At 36.8% G+C, this 20,334-nt stretch overlaps 3 protein-coding genes across 4 annotated transcripts; 2 read left to right on the forward strand and 1 right to left on the reverse strand.

The window, feature by feature from the left end:
- Window positions 1-101: 101 nt before the first annotated feature.
- LOC139950338 (adaptin ear-binding coat-associated protein 2-like) lies at window positions 102-8,711 on the forward strand. Its single transcript, XM_071948958.1, has 8 exons — window positions 102-310; window positions 1,744-1,844; window positions 2,781-2,882; window positions 3,098-3,179; window positions 3,592-3,706; window positions 4,091-4,319; window positions 4,592-4,838; window positions 5,232-8,711. Exons 1-8 carry the CDS (start codon window positions 219-221, stop codon window positions 5,266-5,268), a joined length of 1,005 nt encoding a protein of 334 aa, XP_071805059.1. The 5' UTR covers window positions 102-218; the 3' UTR covers window positions 5,269-8,711.
- Window positions 8,712-9,127: 416 nt separating this feature from the next.
- LOC139950340 (15-hydroxyprostaglandin dehydrogenase [NAD(+)]-like) lies at window positions 9,128-15,960 on the forward strand. Of its 2 annotated transcripts, none has more exons than XM_071948961.1 (8): window positions 9,128-9,265; window positions 10,852-11,040; window positions 11,282-11,405; window positions 11,614-11,720; window positions 12,767-12,863; window positions 13,309-13,385; window positions 13,632-13,786; window positions 14,803-15,960. In XM_071948961.1, the coding sequence occupies exons 2-8, from the start codon at window positions 10,903-10,905 to the stop codon at window positions 14,912-14,914; spliced, it is 810 nt and encodes a 269-aa protein (XP_071805062.1). In that variant the 5' UTR covers window positions 9,128-9,265; window positions 10,852-10,902; the 3' UTR covers window positions 14,915-15,960. The 2 variants fall into 2 exon arrangements, with proteins under 2 accessions (XP_071805062.1, XP_071805061.1); XM_071948960.1 differs by lacking the exon at window positions 9,128-9,265 and adding an exon at window positions 9,276-9,486.
- An 18-nt stretch (window positions 15,961-15,978) lies between these two features.
- LOC139950339 (uncharacterized) lies at window positions 15,979-19,851 on the reverse strand. Its single transcript, XM_071948959.1, has 3 exons — window positions 19,336-19,851; window positions 18,561-18,762; window positions 15,979-18,181 (listed from the first exon to the last, which is right to left on the reverse strand). Exons 1-3 carry the CDS (start codon window positions 19,653-19,655, stop codon window positions 17,603-17,605), a joined length of 1,101 nt encoding a protein of 366 aa, XP_071805060.1. The 5' UTR covers window positions 19,656-19,851; the 3' UTR covers window positions 15,979-17,602.
- Between the last annotated feature and the right edge of the window lie 483 nt (window positions 19,852-20,334).

Here is a 20,334-nt window from a genome sequence, read left to right on the forward strand (position 1 = left end):
AAAAACACTGGTAAACAGCAGACACATATCTAAGTATTCCGTAGGTCGACATAGTACCAGCTGGTCAGCGTGAAAGTGTGTACATGATGTTGTACATTACGTCTCAATGACGTGTGTGTGTGTTTAGTCTACGTCTACTGACTAAACTGCATGTCAGTTGTTTTTATTTAATTATCGTTTATAAATTCCATCCCCTGAAACTTATTTTGTAAAACAAAATGTCTTTAGAATACGAGAGTGTTTTGTGTGTTAAGCCGGAGGTGCAGGTCTTTACAAAAATACCAGCAAGATCATCAAATCGGGGATTTAGGTAAGTAAATTACGGCTGCCAATTCCTCAATCCTACTAATTTTCCATTTGTTATGTATTATTTATTATAATTAATTAAGCCCACTTGTATTGTAAGTTGTTTGTTGTTTGTTGTTGGGCTGCCTTTTTTACATGGCTCTCTTTTTAACATCAGTCTGTAAGTTGTAATGTTCAATAGTTGCTTGCATACTTTTATCTAAAGACTAAACAATGCAATGATGTGATTATTATACAACTTCTGAAGTTCTGTTCTGATCAACATCCCAGACAGAGAAGGGGGGGGGGGGGTGGTCGTGACACATGATTTGGGGCTCTGGAATGACGATACACTAAGTACATGATGAAAAGGTTGTTTAATAAGGGAATCAATGTGTGGTGAAGAGGTTTTCGGAAAAGTTTCCGTATGGCGCCACCACTTTTTCATTCGATATGAAATAATATAGTATCTAATTTACCTCAATGAGATATCCCTTTTTGTAAAAATGAGTGAAAAGGTGGTGGCGCCATACGGAAAGTTATCCAGGTTTTCAACTAGTGGTTTAATCCAAACGTGGCCTGGTTCTTGATAATTTATCGAGACGTAGTCAAGGTAAATTAGAAAAGAACCACTAGTTGAAAACCGATTCAATTCAACCATGATTCAACACACTTTGATTCACATTCATAAATACCTTTTCGGTCAAAAACATCATCACTTTTTGGTCAAAAAGTAAAATAAATGCAAAAATTATAATTGTTAAATGATTTCTTTCAACACAACACCCCTCCACGCTCTCCGCTGCCCTCGCATAAACAAAAGGGAATGCTGTGGGCGTCGCGCGTATCGTGTGATGTTGCACAACTGTTTCAGCCGTTGCTCTCGACCAATAAGAATGAAGAAACTGTCTTATAAGAACAGGTGCAAGGTCGCGTGTCACGCTCATGAATTAACACTTTTTACAGGTCATTAACAAAAGGTTTATGCACACCCACGTAATGCGCTCTCCACCAATAGGAGTAGAGTAACTGCCTGGGGTATTTATGAATATTTAATAATAATATTGATACTATAAATAATAAGTAACAGTAACACAGTCTCAACTTGTTTGTTCCAAATGTTAATTGTCTGGTGGTTTTTGTTTAGCCAGCAAAGTCTAGAAACCTAGGCCCTGTGCTGTGGCCTGTGTAAGCTGTGACACCTGTGTTTATTATAAGGTGTGTGTGTAGTAATTAAATAAACATCGATTTACAGTAACAAAACATTTTGAAACCCAACCTTCCATAGTTGCGATAACGTAACCCTCCTCCCTCTCCGGCTTCACCGTCGGGAGGAGGGTTACATTATCGCAACTACACCTTCCATTAGTTTGATTTTGTGGCATTACTTTGACATTAAAACACAATACAGGGATTTTTAATCATCAACTTGAACAATCAAGTTATTTTATCTTTTAGGGCCTCAGAATGGAAATTAGATAGTCCAGAATGGATTGGGAGACTACGGATTGTGGCCAGAGGAAAAGAATGCGTTATTAAACTTGAAGACAAAACAACAGGTAAACTTTCCTAGTGTAAGGATTTGTTACAATGTACATTGTAAGACCAGCTGTCGATTTCACAAAACTCTTCCCAACTTAAGACTAATCTTAGGACTTAGGATGAGTCCCAGCCCTGCACTGTAACATGCAGACCTTAAGATTAATCCCAAGTTAGGAAGAATTATCGTCCTAACTCGAGATAAGACGAGTCCTAACTCTTTGTGAAATCGACGGCAGGTTATTTAAATTTCATCAGCATGGATACTTCTTCCCTCATTTTTATTGCAAGACTTTCTAGGGGGATTTTGCATTTAATGTTAAATCAGGCTTTGTAGATTTGGAACCCTATCATTTGTTTGTTTTATTTTATTGGTACATGTTAAAAGTCATGGCCAAAGGACGGAATGACTTGGAATTATAAAATAAGAATAAATATGTTAAAAATATTAAGTTAAAGCACAAACAAGAGCCACAAAAGACTTACTACAAAATATAGGAACACCAAGACGAAACAATAATTATGGGCCCAATCGGCCAGTTTGTCCTCATAGACACCAAGGATTTTCATTGAGCTATTCTTCTTGTTCTAAACCAACACTCTCTCGTTGAGATGTAGAAAAAAAGCCAAACCAGCGAGCTGTTCCCTTATACATCTCTTTAGAACTTCTTGCCTGGTAAATGTTTGAACCCTTCCCATCCTACAATCTAGAGAGTTTAAGAAGGAATAGCATGTTCTGGTATATTCATGTAAAATTTGTTCTTTTTGTAGCCCCTTACCAAGAGTGGCTTTTAGCCTTGTTTGGGGCAAACTTGCATGGACAAATTAATTGAATTAAACAAACAATAGAGCCTGGTAGTATAGCCTACATGTAGGCTGAGGCCTTACTACACATGAAGAGTCCAGTGGATCCTTATTTCAGTAATTCTATTTGAAATTCCCCTACATTATTCCAGGTGAACTGTTTGCTGAGGCACCAGTGGAGCAATTTCCTAGTATAGCAGTGGAGGCAGTGCTAGATTCCAGTCGATACTTTGTCATCAGAATATCAGATTCAGGTGTGTACTCTCAATCTAAGGACATTTTAGTTTCAGGCACAATTCTTTTTTAATAGAAATATCAAATTATCAACAAGTAAAACATACATGTCTGATGTATGATGTGCATTGTCGCTATAGAATAGAATACTCATTGCTGTTTTTTTTTGTTCCTTTACAGGTCGTAAGGCTTTTGTTGGTAAATACTCATTGCTGTTTTTTTTGTTCCTTTACAGGTCGTAAGGCTTTTGTTGGTATTGGTTTCACAGACCGAGGAGACTCATTCGACTTCAACGTTGCTCTTCAAGATCACTTCAAGTAAAAATCTTTTTCTTCACCATCCACTTACCTGCTTCCCAAAAGTTGTTATCTGTTCTGATTTTGAATTTGTAAAAAAAAAGATGTAGGAACTTCTCTTTTCACATTGTAAACTTGTACCTTTTAAATGAAAGAAAGGACAAGACGACCATACTCAAAAGGCAACTTTAATGACTTGCTAGCCTACGCCACTCTATTACAAAAACAACCTGACCGTTTTCTATTGTATGTTTATTTGCAATTCTCAAAAGATGGTTTCCATGTTATACAAATGAAATTCTTTTTTGCATGTTGACCATTAGAAGACAGAATTGAATATCCATAACCAATCGGGGAGTATAGTTTATTAAAATACTGATTGGATCACCCTGGTTCAATACAAATATAATATCTTTATATTCCTTGTTCGCAGATGGCTAAAGCAGTCTAAAGAGATTGAAGAACAAGAAAAGAATGCAGAGACGAACCCGGGCCCAAAGCTGGACTTGGGCTTCAAGGAGGGACAGACTATTAAAATAAATATTGGGGTGAGGAAGTTAGCTCGAGTTAAGGCCATTCTGTTCTTGTGCACTGCAGAGCTTACTGTCAGCAAAATGTCTTTGTTGTTCAGATTGGATTATTAGCTGTAATATGTCCTGTGTACTAATGTTGGGTTAAAAAGTTCAGCATGTAAAATAACTAAGGGAATTACTGTGGAAAAAGTAGTGGTTTTTATTTCAGTCCACCAACTAGTCAGAGCCTGTGTCCTTGAGCAAATACTCTACAAACTTGCTATAACCGCTATTTGATTGGTGTTACAATCTCTGCAAACTAGGAAATATATTGGGATATTGAAGAACCCAGAAAAATGAGTTCACGCAGGGCTAGCTAATAACTCATCTTTCAAGTTTGTTCCTTTCTCTTCATTGTAGGGTAAGAAAACAGGAACATCATCATCTAGACCAAGGAGCACAGGGGGTGGGATTGCTGCACCAGGTCTTCTTCCCCCACCCCCTGGAGGTGTTAAACCACCCATACAACCCGCTCCTGGTGCAATAGGTACCCAGTCTGGAGGTCAGAGTTCAATGGGCATATTTACCCAGCAGCAGCAACAGCAGCCAAATGTACTACAACAACCTAATAATAACTTTGGCATTTTCGGTAAATAGCATTTTATCCTCTTATTAACTTAAGACAAACTAATTCATAAACCCTAACCACCCCAGAAATCTCTAAACTTACTTACCATAAAGATGATTTTGATGGAGATTGTCCCAGTCTTATCAGAATTCTGAATTCTAATCTTACCAGAATCCAATTATGTGCATTGATTTAGCATTGAAGATATTTTATATATGGGTTGCGTGTTGGGTTAAGCCATTCCCACTGATCATTGTTTTAATGTATTATTCCACTATAATCATCTCCTCCAGGTGGCAATAATCAAGTGCAGTCAAGTCTCGACTTATTAGGAGGGTTTGGAGCCCCAGGAATGCCACAAGCTTCAGCACAGCCAATGACACAACCGATGACACAACCGATGACACAACCCATGACACAACCCATGGTACAACCCATGGTACAACCCATGGCGCAACCTATGGCGCAACCTATGGCACAACCTATGGCACAGCAAACCCAACAAGCATCAACAGACTGGGGGGATTTTACGAGTGCCCAGTAAGTGTTGTCTTTTGTTTGTTGTTAACAAGCTAAAAACCTAACATGTAAGTTAACCCATACATAACCAATAACCAGCTTTTGTTTGAAAGTTATTCTATCTTTTATGACAGGTAGGATTTGAATTTCTTTTTTCACTGAATTTTGTCTATGGTTGTTTGCTATTGTGAAAAGAATTATCAGTTTAACAAACACATCCTCAATTTGCCTTGATTGTTTTTTATCAGAATCCATAGTTTGTGTTGTGCTGCTTATTATGACAAACGGAAGTTTAGGTTTTGAATGTCCAAGTATTGAAAGGATTGAATCTTTATCATTTTATGAATATTGAAACAAAATAAAAGCAATGAGAATTCTTCAAATTTCACATCATAATGTTCTTATTCTGTTTAGATCTGGAGGTGCTAAGAATAGCTGGGTAACATTCTGAGAACATCCAATCAGATTCATCATACTTAAAGATTGAGCTAAAGCAACCAATAACACCATCCCGTTCACATCCATGTAGTCATTCCTGCTAGACGATTGGCTGAGGTGCTTAATCAGCTGAATCACCATAGAAACCAGCTTTCTCATCCAACATTAGTTGTTCTGACTAACTAGTCGTTCTGACTAGCTATCGATGTTGTAGTAAGTATGGTAATGAAATACTGCAAGCAGGCTTTGTAATTTGCATCCATCGTATCATTAGGTTTTAACAGCCTCCACTCCTCCCCAACAAATAAATATATTAATAAATATACATGTACAAAAAGTCTGAAAAAAGCATTTCAACAATAAACAAAAGTAGTGAAGGCCTTGTGTTCCATCCCCTACAGTGTATATTTCTCAAGAACTAAAGGCAACATGATGTGAGAGGTACATGTATCAATGATATTAAACCGAGTAATGCATCTACCCACACTGACATACATTTAATATGAACAAATGATTATTGTCATTACAATTCATCACGTATTCCGCAGAGATAATAAATACAAGTACATGTACACTGAATAGTGAGGAATGAAAGTACCTTGTTATGATTGATTTATGCATCGAAAGGAAAAGTAGAGAATAGATGTCAAAACATTCAGTAAGTTCATGTCATTCATGTGTACTTTCTTTCCCCAATATCCCATAATGCAAGTACTTGTTTCAAGTTGTATTATTACAAAGCAAAATTCTGGCAATGTAATAACTATTTGTAAATAATGTCGACAGTTGCCTATTATCAAGTGTTTAATATAGTAATGTCATGTTTTCATAACAACAAGTTATGTGAAGTTTTTACTGGACAGGTCTGATACATTATTAAGTGGCACAATTTTTCTCTCTAATCAATTTGTGTTCAATTCAAATGATTATTTCAATTCTTATTTGCCTAAATTGTAGAAGTTAAGGACCCCACAATGTTATTGATAACAAATATCACTTTCCATAATAATTACTTCTTCCGGCCTCCCATTTGTTCCCTAAATGTTTACATGGAAAACAAACCAAAGAAGAAGGTTAATGTTAGAGATTGGTAGATGTACATGGTTTTTGTTCTGTATTTAAGAGGAATTGATGGGTTTCATTCAATCATGGAGGTAGACATACCTCTATGATTCATTTAAGATGTCATCCCTTTACATCACAGTTAAACTACATGTTAATCACATTCCAAAATGGACAGAAACTTAGGTAAAATGTCTTATTTTGAGAGAAATGCTTTCCTTACAAGTATACAGTTAAATATATTTATACTCATTTCTAATTTGTCTTGTAACTTGTAGGGTCAGTCCCTAAAACATTTGAACAAGTGTTCTTGAATAAAAGCAAAAATGTGAAGCGTGTAGATGTTCTGTCGCGTTGCAACTGTAGTTTGGGGAACATTTCAGCGGTCTAATTCTCCTTTAATGAAATGTTATTAAAGGAGGCAATGATTTTAAGGTATAAAGGTTTAATGCGGATGGGAAAACCTCCCAAACTTATCATCAGCTATAATTATAAGCCTGTACAATTAGTTTTTATTAACAATATTCTTTTCACAGATAAAGAGCAGTGAAGAAATGTAATTCAACAACACTAAAAACTATTATACCGTGTCGCTCTGTCCAAACAAAATGTTGTTGGGTTATTTGTTGTGTAACTTTTTCATCTTATGATGAACACACCTTACTGAAAACTACAAGTAGATAAGACAATTATTAGTGCAGTCTCAAGCTCTTACAATCTATGGTAGACGTTTTGTGATTTGCTTTGGGTTGGTGATGGTGCTTGTTGATTTTTATGAATTTTTGTTAAATAAGTGTTTCATCGATCAAGAAAATAGTATAGGCCTAGATGTTTTACGATGTAAATTGACGTGTCTTTCTATTGCAGAAGCTCATCTCATATTTGAAGCACCAAGAAATGTTTGCTTCACAGAAAAAGATCTTAGGTTAATTTATAAGAACAGAAAGGAAGATTGTTGATTAAAATAGGGTTCATATCCTGTTAACAGTTTTGTGCAATTATGTTGGTTATCAAAAGCTCTCATTTGAGTTTAGTGTGAACTGCGCATGGTGGGGCATTGTGCCGATCTCACATCAAAGATAATATTTGTGTGTGTGTTTGGTGCTTTGTTTCAATGAAACAAGTCTTTTAAGTTTCAGACGAACAACTACATGAAATTTTGTACGTTCCCCTTCATTTGTTTCTTGGTTAACCGTTTTAAACCAAATGAATAAGAAAGATTGGTACTGACGTTTATAAAATAACAATATTGTGGCCAGATAAAAGAAATGTTTACAAGCTCCTTGAATCTTAAAATGCCTTTCTTGTGGATTGGTGACCACTTAAATGGTTGTTTATGAAACATGATGGGGATCTGTGAAGAATGTGTAAATGAAGTCTTTAATTTGAGGAAACATTTTTTTTTTTTATTCAGTTTGTAAATTTGGATCGCTGAATGGATATTTTGACAACAAATTGATGGCAACAAATCAATGACAAATGTAATATACATGTAGTTTTTTGTTGTTTGTTTCCCTGTCCCTTTTTTCCGTTCTTTACATCAAGACTCACTGTTACCCTGGTATTGAGCTAATATACATTAATGTACTTCATATGAGTCCATGGAATGGTTTCAATAAGTGATGCGATTCCCGGTTTCATATTAAGGTTTACAATACAATACAATAAATAATGCTTAGTTTGGGGATAAAGGTCTGTATAACTAATGTGAATTTGTTTTTTATAACAAGGGAATGATCATTTTCCTGATGTGTAATTCACAAAACCAGAATAGTGTACATTTATGTTACGTTTATTAACCAGTACTCTAAGTTGACCAATCATGTGTTTATATAGTCTTTGTATGAAGAGTGACTATCGTGTTCCGATTTCAGCGCAGTGTATTATCAACATTTCCAAACACATTATTTTCTATATCTTTGAGATCCACAATTTAAACACTGAGGGTAATGACGTAGGCTGTTCGCGTTTTCTGCTTGTGGCTTGAAAGTGGTGGACCGAGCTTTGACCTAATTGGTTTAGATCTGGTGGTTGTGATGAAGGCTATGTAAGCACATCCACTCAGTCCACCTTGTGGTTCAAAAAGGGATGTAATATCATCCAAGAATTAGGATCATGGTCTCAGTTTGGTGGTGACTCTTCGTATAAGGATATACCTCACCTCCATGATAATGATGATAAAATATTACTGCACTATATTAAAGAGATATTATTTAACTTGTACAAAGAATAATTATGGTAAATGGATAGGTACACACATCATGATGATAAATAAACGTTTGACAACGTGAGATTTGGGTAATGCTTCGTCATTTCTTTGAATCTGTTATATCATTATGGTAAATGGATAGGTACACACATCATGATGATAAATAAACGTTTGACAACGTGAGATTTGGGTAATGCTTCGTCATGTCTTTGAATCTGTTATATCATTGAGTAAACCGTCTGACAATATTTTCTAAATAACTTATTTACAACTCATGGAAACTTTTAGATCGCTATTTTACAAATAAAATAGCTCTCCGTACTATTTGTAAATTAAACGGGAAAGTTCAAAGAGGGCTTTTATGACACAAACCTAGGCACTAGATTTCACAATGGTATAACCATGGATGTATAGGAATGGTTCTGCTTGCGTTTGATGATTGTATTAGTGTTACCGCAGTTTGTATGGCATAGCTCAATGACTTTTTGTTCTCATGAGTTCTGAATCTGAGTTGCAAAGTCAATAATGGCGAACTATTGCTCCATGACTAAACATATACAGATCAAATCCAGCTTATGTGGTTGTTTCAAATCACAGCGCTGTTGGTGTTGGGTTACCTCCACTGTTCAGAATTGGACCTTGAACAGATATCAAAGGAAGTTAGCGTTGAGTAGGGTGGAGGATTTCCGCGGGTCTGTGTGTACGGTCGGTTAAAATGACCTCCAGTGCAGTGCGAAAGGTATGTTAAATTACCGCTAAACTATTTAGCATTGCTTCCCGGTTCAGCCTCTTTTTGATAGACACAAAGCCGCACTGTATACATAATATTGCGTAACCTGTTCATCGGGTACATGGGCTTGGTCATCCACGACACGGTGTCAGTTTAAAACTCCTATCATCCCACACAGTCAACACCCTGGAGGTTACCATCTAAGGTCCGCACTTGACAAGATTTGGTTGGTGAGTTTGGATACAATACGTTACCATGTTCTTCTCTGCATGAGTTTTGTCTTTTCTCCATTAATAACTTTTGCTTTTTGGACAACCATTGGGCCGTAATGACAATAAATATTCGTTCACCTATATATCATGGAACTTTTTTATCATCTATACCTCCATGCATACATATAGGTACAAATTTACTCGGTGTTATAACTCATGTTCTTTAGACGTAACAGTGATCATCTAGATTGTGTTTTGTGTGGAATCAATCAGCTGTGGAATTTTCGATCAGCGGGGGCGGTACGTAAAGTTGAAGCCTCAAAATGTCAAGGCTTAATATTGTTCTATTAACAATGTCGACTGCACCTAGTTTCTCTGTATGACTCGAACCAAACAGTGCATGTGCCCATTTCCCAAAGGCCAATAAGGTTGCTGTCACTCAGGAGCGCCATTTATAGTTGTCACTGTCATCAATGAACCAACACTGATCTTGGACCCGTTTTGACACGAAAGCTACAGAGGCAGTTTGTGAACTATCACTCATCTCATGTAAAAAGGCCTAAAAATTCTCCACAGTTCTGTTTAACATCCATTGTTTATAGACTCTAAAGCATTTGGTGTTCAGTTCAATTCACTATGAAAAGATGTCAACTTGATGCAAAAAAGAAAAGTTATTCCCGTTTTAGATCAAAGACAGCACAGCATTTATAAACATTCTTAATAAAACTCTTAAATGCATAATATTATAGTCAATTGTTTGACTCTTGAGGAAACCGATTGAAGTGTTGCGTCGAACTCCTCACCTCTTCTGAAACGGTAACGATTTTCAAATAATGATAGTAAAACGAAAGACGCGAAGATATTTTTAAGTGAGCTTCTTCACAGCTTCGACAGGCTTACTTTTTGCTGTGTTTTTGCATCGTTTATACCCCAAAATGAAATTAATAGATGTCACCATGTTGCCTTTAAGACCTACATTTTTAGCAACCGAGGGCATGCCACGCCCTAGTGGTACATCTAACGCTTGGTGCCAGGGAATAGTGGATTTATTTTTTGGCTGAAGATTTTGGTACGTTTTGTTTTTAACAATTCTTCGCAAGGATCGTATTATGGACCATTTGCATTCATCTAATGAGTAATAATCATATTTCAAAGTAAGACCCAAAACATGCTTTATTGTTTTCTTAAAAACGAAAGGTTTAATTTCCTGTTCTTGTTTGATGTGTGGGTGCGGTGAGATCGCATCGGCCTTTCAATGAGGTCAACTGTACAGAAGTCTTTTTATTGAGTGTTTGAGTTAACGTTTAAAAACTTACAATGTCACTTACCCCCCCCCCCCCCCCCCCCGATTAACATAATAAAACTACCGTATGTGTCTCTCAGTGGAAAATTGACTACATCTTCTAGATCAACCGTATAATTCTCAAGAGCAAGATGGCGAGCACAAATAACGGTTCGACATTCGACCTGGCGACGGCACACTTCAACCCCGACACTGTGGCCATCGTAACGGGATCTGCTGAGGGGCTGGGGAAGGCGTTTGCTGAAGTCATGCTTCAGAAAGGTGTCAAGGTAATTCAATTTTTTGTCCTTAAAAGAAGGCTCATATTTCGGTAACAACCCCCCCCCCCCAAAAAAAAAAAAAAAAAAAAAAAAGTGTTATATATCCGCAGGCTTACTTGTTATAAAGGTGGTACAAAGTTGTCGAAAAATATGAAACTTTATCTTTGGAAAAACTTGATACAGTGCCGGGCCATTAAGAAAGAAACAGCTGCGCAATTCTGATATTTCATCCTCATTTATTTTCGTTAAGGGCGTTTGTTTAGCAGATATCAACGAATCAAAAGGAAAGGAAACACTGGAAGAGTTCAAAAAGTTTGGGGAGGAAAAAGTAATATTCGTCAAATGTAACGTCACATCGGAATCTGACATAGAAGGTAAATATAACAACATTCTGGACTGAAAAAATGCATAATAAAGAAATAAGTAAATGAACAACATCAAGCTAACGTTTTAACCGTCACTCCTTATGGGTTAAACTGATTAAAACAATTATTGACTGAACTTCTCATTTGCGCCGATTTTCCCTCTAAACAAGAGTGTATTTCCGTCATTTTGAGTATTTGTTTTTGTCTACCATTCCAGCTGCTTTCACGGAGACCAAGACAAAGTTTGGTACCGTCAATCTGTTAGTGAATAACGCTGGTGTACAGAACGAACAAAACTGGCGACTGTGTGTGGACGTAAATGTGGTGAGTATGTCCTAATACATCTCAGAATAAACTGGCGACTGTGTGTGGACGTAAATGTGGTGAGTATGTCCTAATACATCTCAGAATCTAAAACTGGCGACTGTGTGTGGACGTAAATGTGGTGAGTATGTCCTAATACATCTCAGAATAAACTGGCGACTGTGTGTGGACGTAAATGTGGTGAGTATGTCCTAATACATCTCAGAATAAACTGGCGACTGTGTGTGGACGTAAATGTGGTGAGTATGTCCTAATACATCTCAGAATCTAAAACTGGCGACTGTGTGTGGACGTAAATGTGGTGAGTATGTCCTAATACATCTCAGAATCTAAAACTGGCGACTGTGTGTGGACGTAAATGTGGTGAGTATGTCCTAATACATCTCAGAATAAACTGGCGACTGTGTGTGGACGTAAATGTGGTGAGTATGTCCTAATACATCTCAGAATAAACTGGCGACTGTGTGTGGACGTAAATGTGGTGAGTATGTCCTAATACATCTCAGAATAAACTGGCGACTGTGTGTGGACGTAAATGTGGTGAGTATGTCCTAATACATCTCAGAATAAACTGGCGACTGTGTGTGGACGTAAATGTGGTGAGTATGTCCTAATACATCTCAGAATAAACTGGCGACTGTGTGTGGACGTAAATGTGGTGAGTATGTCCTAATACATCTCAGAATAAAACGATTGCAAAAATTGTTGATACACAATTCAGACATCATTCTACCATATTCATTTACTAAACGAGAAAAGAATTATATGTTAGAGCTACGCCAATTATATTTATCTGAGTTAAGGCACTGGGTGGAGTTATTCTGAAAGATCAAAACTGTCTCATAATCTCTTGGATCTGTCCCTAACTCAACCTTGAGTGTCTTCCTAAGTAGGCCAATCAATTCCAAACCTGCGTTGTATTCCTTTTACACAGTTGAACTTACATCCATTCTTTCCGGCTTCCGGAACTTTTCTTACTGTTGTTTTGCTGTTATCAAATCGTCTACCATCATAATACATTGTTACTTAATTTGTACTTTATATAGAAAGGAACTTTGTCAGGCACATACACTGCACTCAAACACATGAGTCTGAGTGAAGGTGGGGACGGCGGTACTATTATCAACATTTCGTCTTTGGCAGGTTAGTAATGTAAAACATTTGTTTTGTTTTGAATATTATCAGGTTCCCAAATCATAAATATTATAATTTAATATCTTGTTGTATTTGATTTAATTTCTAGAATGTTGTATCGCTATTGTATTTTTCTGCACAGGTTCAATTAGGTTCAGTTATTTATAAACGTTGGGTTTTCTGTTGAGGATTGAAAACAAGTTCGACTAATTTTCTACAGGAGTTGCTCCGTGTTTAAAAACATCCTTTTTCACAGAACGTCCTGCTCGTTGCAGCACTATATGTAATACCTATAACCAATTGAAATGGATTGAGTTTCCGCGAATCTTTAAACATGCTTTTTAGTAGGAAATAAAATGCACATTATTGGCCTACTGGAAACGATTTATCTTGATTTGTTCATAATATCCCCGGTGACGTTTTTCATCATTTAATGGTCCGTTTTCTACATCAGGTCTGATACCTATTCCCTACATGCCGACGTATGCAGCTACTAAACATGCCGTTATCGGTTTATCTAAATCAATCATGGTGAGTATTTCAGATCTTAAAAAATGATTCTGACTTCGTTGTCTTAATGCCATAACAATCGTAATTCCTCGTTGTTTGAGACTTTAGAGCCATTTTAGAAGTTAATTGTACCAAAAAAAATCGTCTGGAGATGTTATTACTCGACTGTTTACATCGAAACAAATTGAAACTGCAAAATAAAAACATAAAATCTAAAGAGAACCCGAGTTTGTTTTGTGATTCCGTATTTTCCCACTTTGTCTTCAGGCACACCCTACTACCAAGGCATCTGGTATTACAATCGGTGTATTGTGCCCATCTTTTGTAGATACCGCGATGATACATGAAGATAATGTTATACTGAGGACTGAATCAGATCGTGCACTCGCAAAGGGAATTCAACAGCAAGCAGGAATATTGCAGTGAGTTTGTTTATGCGATTCTAAGAATTCCCTCTCTGTCCCCCTTAATGTCTGGTTTACTGTATGAAAGTGAAATCAGCTGGTTCAACATATTATTCTAAGCTTTATTTCATGTAACAGCTTTGTATTTAGAAACAAATTATATACTTTACAGGAATGTTAGCCCTATTGTTTATAAAACACACTTGATAACTATGTGTGGCTATTTCTTGTTGGGCTGCAGGAGTTAGTCATAAATAAACCCCATTATAGAGGTCTATAAGTAACTAAAATCCCTCAATAAAACACGGACAAAAAGCACAAGCATGTCGAGTCTTTTCTCGTCTGACCACCCCTCTCAATTATCCACTCATGTATAGCGTCTCATACGGTTCACTCATCAAAGGACACCAGCTGCCTGCTTCCAAAGATCTCCAGAAGGTGCACTGTCAGGGGCCGGTGTCGCATGCAACCATGTCCTCTATGCAATACTATCCGGAGGACATTATTTCATAAGCAATAATGGCCGCCGGACGGTTTTGCATAATGCAGTTTTGTCCGCCCCGTGCAAAACCGCCCTTGCACTAAATTAAACGCTCGTGGTCGACGGAACACGTTCGCCATTTTTTTTTACAAGCTAAGTGCATGTGTCATGATTAACATGTATTTTTTTCGGCCGTTGGGTATTCGCTGCAATCATGAAATACGTGAATATTCATATGCTGCAGATACGTAGGTTCAGTGCATTCACGCTCGCTTACGCGCGCACATACACTACAATGTACAGTCATGCACATGTCCACTGGACGGTTTTTGCAAAGCCCCGGACACGATTGCATATGCAAAAGTGTCCGGAGCGGACAGTATTGCATGGCGGACACAATTGCATCGGACAGGCCAGCTCATTTTGTGCATAACTAAATTTGGGATTGGGCGTATTTCGGTTATGGTTTTAGTGAGTCCTTTTGAAATATTTGCCGACAAGCCCAAAATGAGTGTTTGTTTTAATCGTACGTATTGCGTTCTTTGATACCCAGGGTGTCTGAGGTAACTGATGCGTTTCTGACGCTCCTTCTGGATAAATCTTGGGCTGGCAAAATCATGAAGATCTCCAAGTTGGGTGGAATGCAAGATCAGCCAATCATGTGATCGTATAGTCATCTCAGGAGTTTCCAGAGACGTTCTGTTGATGAGTAATTACCTTTGCAATGGGAAGTAGCTATCGCTAAAAACGCACTGCATTGCACTGGTAAGGTTAGGTCCCTATAGAATTGTTTCCTTTCATTGTGCTGATGGATTTTACAGTTTAGGATCGCATGATATAAATGATTGGTCTCTGTACATTTTGTATGATTATGTCAAACAACTCGTCGAGTCGACGTCAATCATCGATTGAGCTCAATTCTAGTGATCCCTTTTCCTGTTTCATCTTCAGATCATAAACTAACGCCTTACGCTGAATGATAGCTCAACTATTTTTATGATTATTTGTTTATCGAAATTAATATAAAGTATTATTACATTAGTATTAATCGTTAATATATGACATTTTAGCACAGTCTAACACACGCACAGATAAAGTATTTGCTGGTCTCTTTTAAGTTTTTTTATAACACTGAATGAATGAATCGGTCGCGTGTAAAAAGTTCAAAGTATTATTTGACACCATAATAATTTGGAATTGTGAATTGACTGTTTCTCGCCAAGTTAATTAGTTGCATCATGAAAAAAAGTTGTCTCTATGGTTGCACCAACTATAAGGTCCAAGCTGGCTATAGTAAATTTCAGTTTATCAGCTGTACTTACTTTTCAATGTAATGTAGTCCTTGTATATACTTAGAGCACAATGATTGATTATAAGTGAAAGAAAACTGAAAGTAACGCAAATATTTCTGCATGGACACGAAATGTTCTTTAAAATGCAGAAACCATTATTATGGCCCTACTATTATGAAAGTCTCATGATTAATGCTGCATATGATGTTACATTCTCTGCCCACCACTATTTGATGGTTAGTACACGAAGCTGTTTTTGTACTGCTTAAGCGGGTATGCTTGATCGATAAGTAACTCATTGCTCAATGTAATAAATTTTGATTTTACATAATCATATTATAGAATTTATGATTGTTGCATTTATATGCCACATTTTGCTGTTTGTAAATTGAAATAAAACATGTTCACAGAAAGATTGACATACTTGCAAACACACATTCGAAGAATTTTATATTTGTTTATTTCAGAAATAGTTCAGTGAAATTAATCCGAGCTGAAAAAGATAAAAACAATGTTTATTTCATTAAATAAATAAAATTACCCACAAAACAATAGTGTACTATTTGGAAGTACTAAGCAAAATATATGCTCACATTGCCCGAGGAAGATTTCTTTCTCTTAAAAGGAAATTTTTTCTAGTTTATGGATGCATCAGTTTTGTTTCAATCTAGCTAGTTGTCGTAATTACTCCCTTGTTCTTTCAAAACAATCCCCTTGTTTTAAGGGTTCTATACTATAGAAAGAAGTCAGCTGTGCTCATCAACATGGAGACTTATAGGGACCCAGAATGTCACACTATCAATTTTACCAGGTTTTAATTTGGTTTACTTCCTAACACGAATGCCTGTCATATGTTAAACACCATTATACTCAAAGCTTTGTTTGTAAATTTTGAGTAAAACTTAAAATAGTTCAGATGTTAATTACATGCTAAGGCTCTTTTTGGATACAGAAAGATTTGAGCAGTTATGGGATACCGAAAGAGAAAAAGAGATCAACAGAATTCAAAATAGAATTTTGTGTTAAGTTTTTGCAATTCAAAAATCTTCGCCAAAGACTTCGAAACCGGATTTTGGTGTTGTACTGTAACATGCTTGCACATATACACAGTAAATAAGGCTGACTGACAACATCTAATTTGCAAGATGTGGCAGAAACCCTTGCAATATTCTTCCTGTATAACCAATAGTACAATGTATCAATCAATACCGAGGCAAACCATAAAAAGGGCAAGACATTCCCCCCTCTGCTTTCAGTTTGGTTAGGTTGCAGCTGCCACCTTTACTTTGTTGATAAGGGTAGCCTATTCTTCAATGCATGTTACCATGGTAATTCATCAACTGATGCTGAATCATGGCATTATATTGGTTTGGATGGACAAGATTGGCTGCATTAACTTTCATATTCATGTAGAAGATGTGGCCTATTTTTACATTCAAACCACCCTCTGTTGACAAAACACTGACAGGTCATGTTTCGCCGGGCAAAAAGACACGTAGTAAGATTGCATGTACTTTCTAGCTGGCTGCCAAAACACAAAGGTTTTGCCCGGCAGTATGCACGCAAATCATGTTAATTATGGTTTTCGAGTGTCGTCAGAGGTCACATCATTGTTTCCATATAAAGCTGAGGTGACATTAAAGTTTTAAATCAAGTTATAAATATTTGTTGTGATATGTAGGGTTCAACTAACAACTGCTCACAGTTTGGGAAGCAGTTTGGAAGCATCAGTTGACAAGAAAATTATCAAAATGGGTGCAGTAAATTTAAATATGCTGCTTGGTTAGTTGATCCTAAATGTAATATTTTACATCTTGAAAACAAAAAATGGAAGTTTTTCTGAAATTTTGTATTATTCCGGTCATGGAAAGTGAATTTTTCTTTTACAGTAATGCAGCAAAGGCTTGATTCAACTAAAATATTTGTTGGAATAATTGTTGAAATTTTAAAAGTGATCGTTTCCTTCATATAAATCACATCTTCATAAAGAGATTGGTAAACTAATCATTTCATCTAATTTTAAAGTAGATCAGAATCTTGTATTATGCCACTACTCGTAAACTAGCATGTTCCACCCCTTTTTTGTTTCATCAGCCGTGGTGGAATTGGGAATCGAACCCGATCCCATGGGACAGCAAGTTTGGGTGACCTTCTTGGGTACTGGTTATTATCTTTCAAATACGCTTCTGTGATGTAATACAAGACAACACACACACCAAATATCAAAACCCCTATGATAAGAATGGTATAGACAGTTGCATTGGTTGTCACAAACGGTTGTTCCATCTCTCTTAGGTGTGCTTCTGCTGGATGAAAAGTGGGGTTAAGATCCAAAGAATGCCTGAAGTACACACTGGCCTCTTGGTAATTTCCCATCGCTTTGTACACCTCCCCCATGGTAAAATGTTGCAGCCATGAGTTTTGATCTGGTCCCTTGTGTTGTAATGACTTTTCTGTCAGGAAAAGGGCATCTGGTAGGTACTGCATATTGAACAGGACCCTAGCTAGGTTGAGTAAAATATCTGGGTTGGTAGGTGAGATCGACAGAGCTTTACGAAAGCACTCAATTGCCAGAAGTGTATTCCCTTTAATTCTCCAGTAGTTGCCCACTCGGTTCAGAACTGACAGTGAATTGGGAGTCTGCAAAGGTAAGAAAAAGATATTATGTACATTTGTTGGAAATTTCACATAAGTTTTTTTCAAGCTGTAAAAAAAAGGAAAGAATGCACTGTTGTTTCTTTTTAATATGGAGAACTGAAGAAGAAACTGAAGACTTCAACATTAGTCTATCAGATAAAATTACATTTTACACCATTTTAATGAGGTGGAGGGTCATACCATTTTCTCACTATCGTGATCACGATAGTAAGAAAATATCCTCTCGTCCACTGAAATATGAATTAAACTTGACCTTGGAGCCCCTCCTTAAAATCATTTTTGTTGCTATTTTAATTGTGTGTACTTTAAGACTGCCCACCCTCCTCAATTCTTTTTAAAATAATAATAATAATAGACTTACCACCATGATTGCCTCTCTGAGTGAAGTCTCGAGCACCGACATGTCCACTTGATCACTGTCACTTCTTTTAAATATTAATGCAACCTCTGGTTCTGGGATACTTGGATGTTTTCGTCGATCAATGATTCCTGATAATGAATCGTAATCTGTTTTGTTTACATGTTTGGTGCACTCCAGGACATCTATGTTCTTGTTTTTCATCCTAGAAAAAAGGTGCCAGGAAAATTAAAAACAAAGGTTTATATACAAGCCTAAGATTGAGAATGCTTTCAAGTTTCATGCGATGCTAAAAATCTGCAAATTTAAACAGTAAACTGGTAACTAAAACTTAAATAACATTTAAAAAATTGATAGGATAACTTTCGGTATGGCGCATTCCACTTTTTCACTTATTTTTACAAAAAAGGGATATATCAATCAGGTAAATTAGATTCTATAATATTTTATTTCAAATGAAAAAGTGGTGGCGCCATACGGAAACTTTTCCAATTAATATAGTTGGTGTACTATCTAACATTATTCAGCCATAGCATTAGCCCCACTTGTGTGGCCAAGGAAGGATTCAGCTATCCTTGGCCACACAAGTGGGGCTACCATAGCATATCATATGCCATTTTTTACAATGTTGGTTTGAAACTGAGATTAATAGTACTATAGTAGAGATACATGAGAGTCTATGCTGAGAATTAGAATGAGAAGCTTGGTGGGATTTGGGAATGTGAGATAATCGTGTGAAAAAAAGGCAACCAGAATTTGCAGAAATATTTCCACTCACTGTTGTTGTTGACGATCCGATTCAGTTGCCTTCTCACATGATATACATTCTCCTTCATGATGCACCGTTTGCTGTTCGTTTTCCCTACCGCTTTCCTCTTCATCATAACCAAAATTCTTCTGCTGTGTGAGGATTGTTAACACGGGGTCTTCGCTTGCCACTTTAACTGCATCTTCAGCCAAACTCGGCTGCACAAGTACAACACCATCGGGTCCTTTCTGGAGTTTCCAGTGGGTGGCAGATCGAGGTGTTGATGCAACTATACTGGCCCCCACCATATACAGGGCGACATAAGTCAAGCTTGGCATATCGACGGTCATTTCTACATTTATAAAACTGTTTATAGACAACACTTACTTACGGCAAACAATTTTTGTTTTTACATCCAGAAATAAACAAGTTCGGCGGTTTGGTTCAGTAATTTTGCGCAAACTAAACAAAAGTCTAGTTCCCGTCTGGTTCTTTGATATTCTTAACGTAAATTGTAAGGGCACCATACTCGATATGAATAAACCGGAAGTGTTTGACAAGATTGATCAAAGGTTACAGTTGAAGTGAAGGTCAAATCAGTTAACGTTGACTTGGTTTAGCGTTAACCAGTATTAAATTTACAGCGATTCTATCAGACGCAAAATAAGGAAGAATTAAGGAATATACAGCACGTTTTAAACTCAACACTGGCATGATTCTCACTTCAACTAATTCAATTGTTTTTAAATACATTGCCAACCAAAAATTGTCTGAGACTATAGAGTAAGGACCTGCCGCTTTTGTCGTCTGCATTATTCCATTTTGTCCACGTTGGCTAAAGTTGATTGGCCCAAGTGGTTTAATTACACACAGTTTGTAGTGTACGCACAAAGTAGGTCTCAAGTTAAAGCATGTTATCATTTATATGTGGAATAAAACAATAACAATTTAACCCACAATTCACCAGAAACAAATCATGACCATAATCTTTTTTTTTTTTTTAACGTTTGAAGCAAAAGCTCGAAATTA

Source organism: Asterias amurensis, chromosome 18 (genome assembly GCF_032118995.1).
Source record: "Asterias amurensis chromosome 18, ASM3211899v1".
Classification (NCBI taxonomy): domain Eukaryota; kingdom Metazoa; phylum Echinodermata; class Asteroidea; order Forcipulatida; family Asteriidae; genus Asterias; species Asterias amurensis.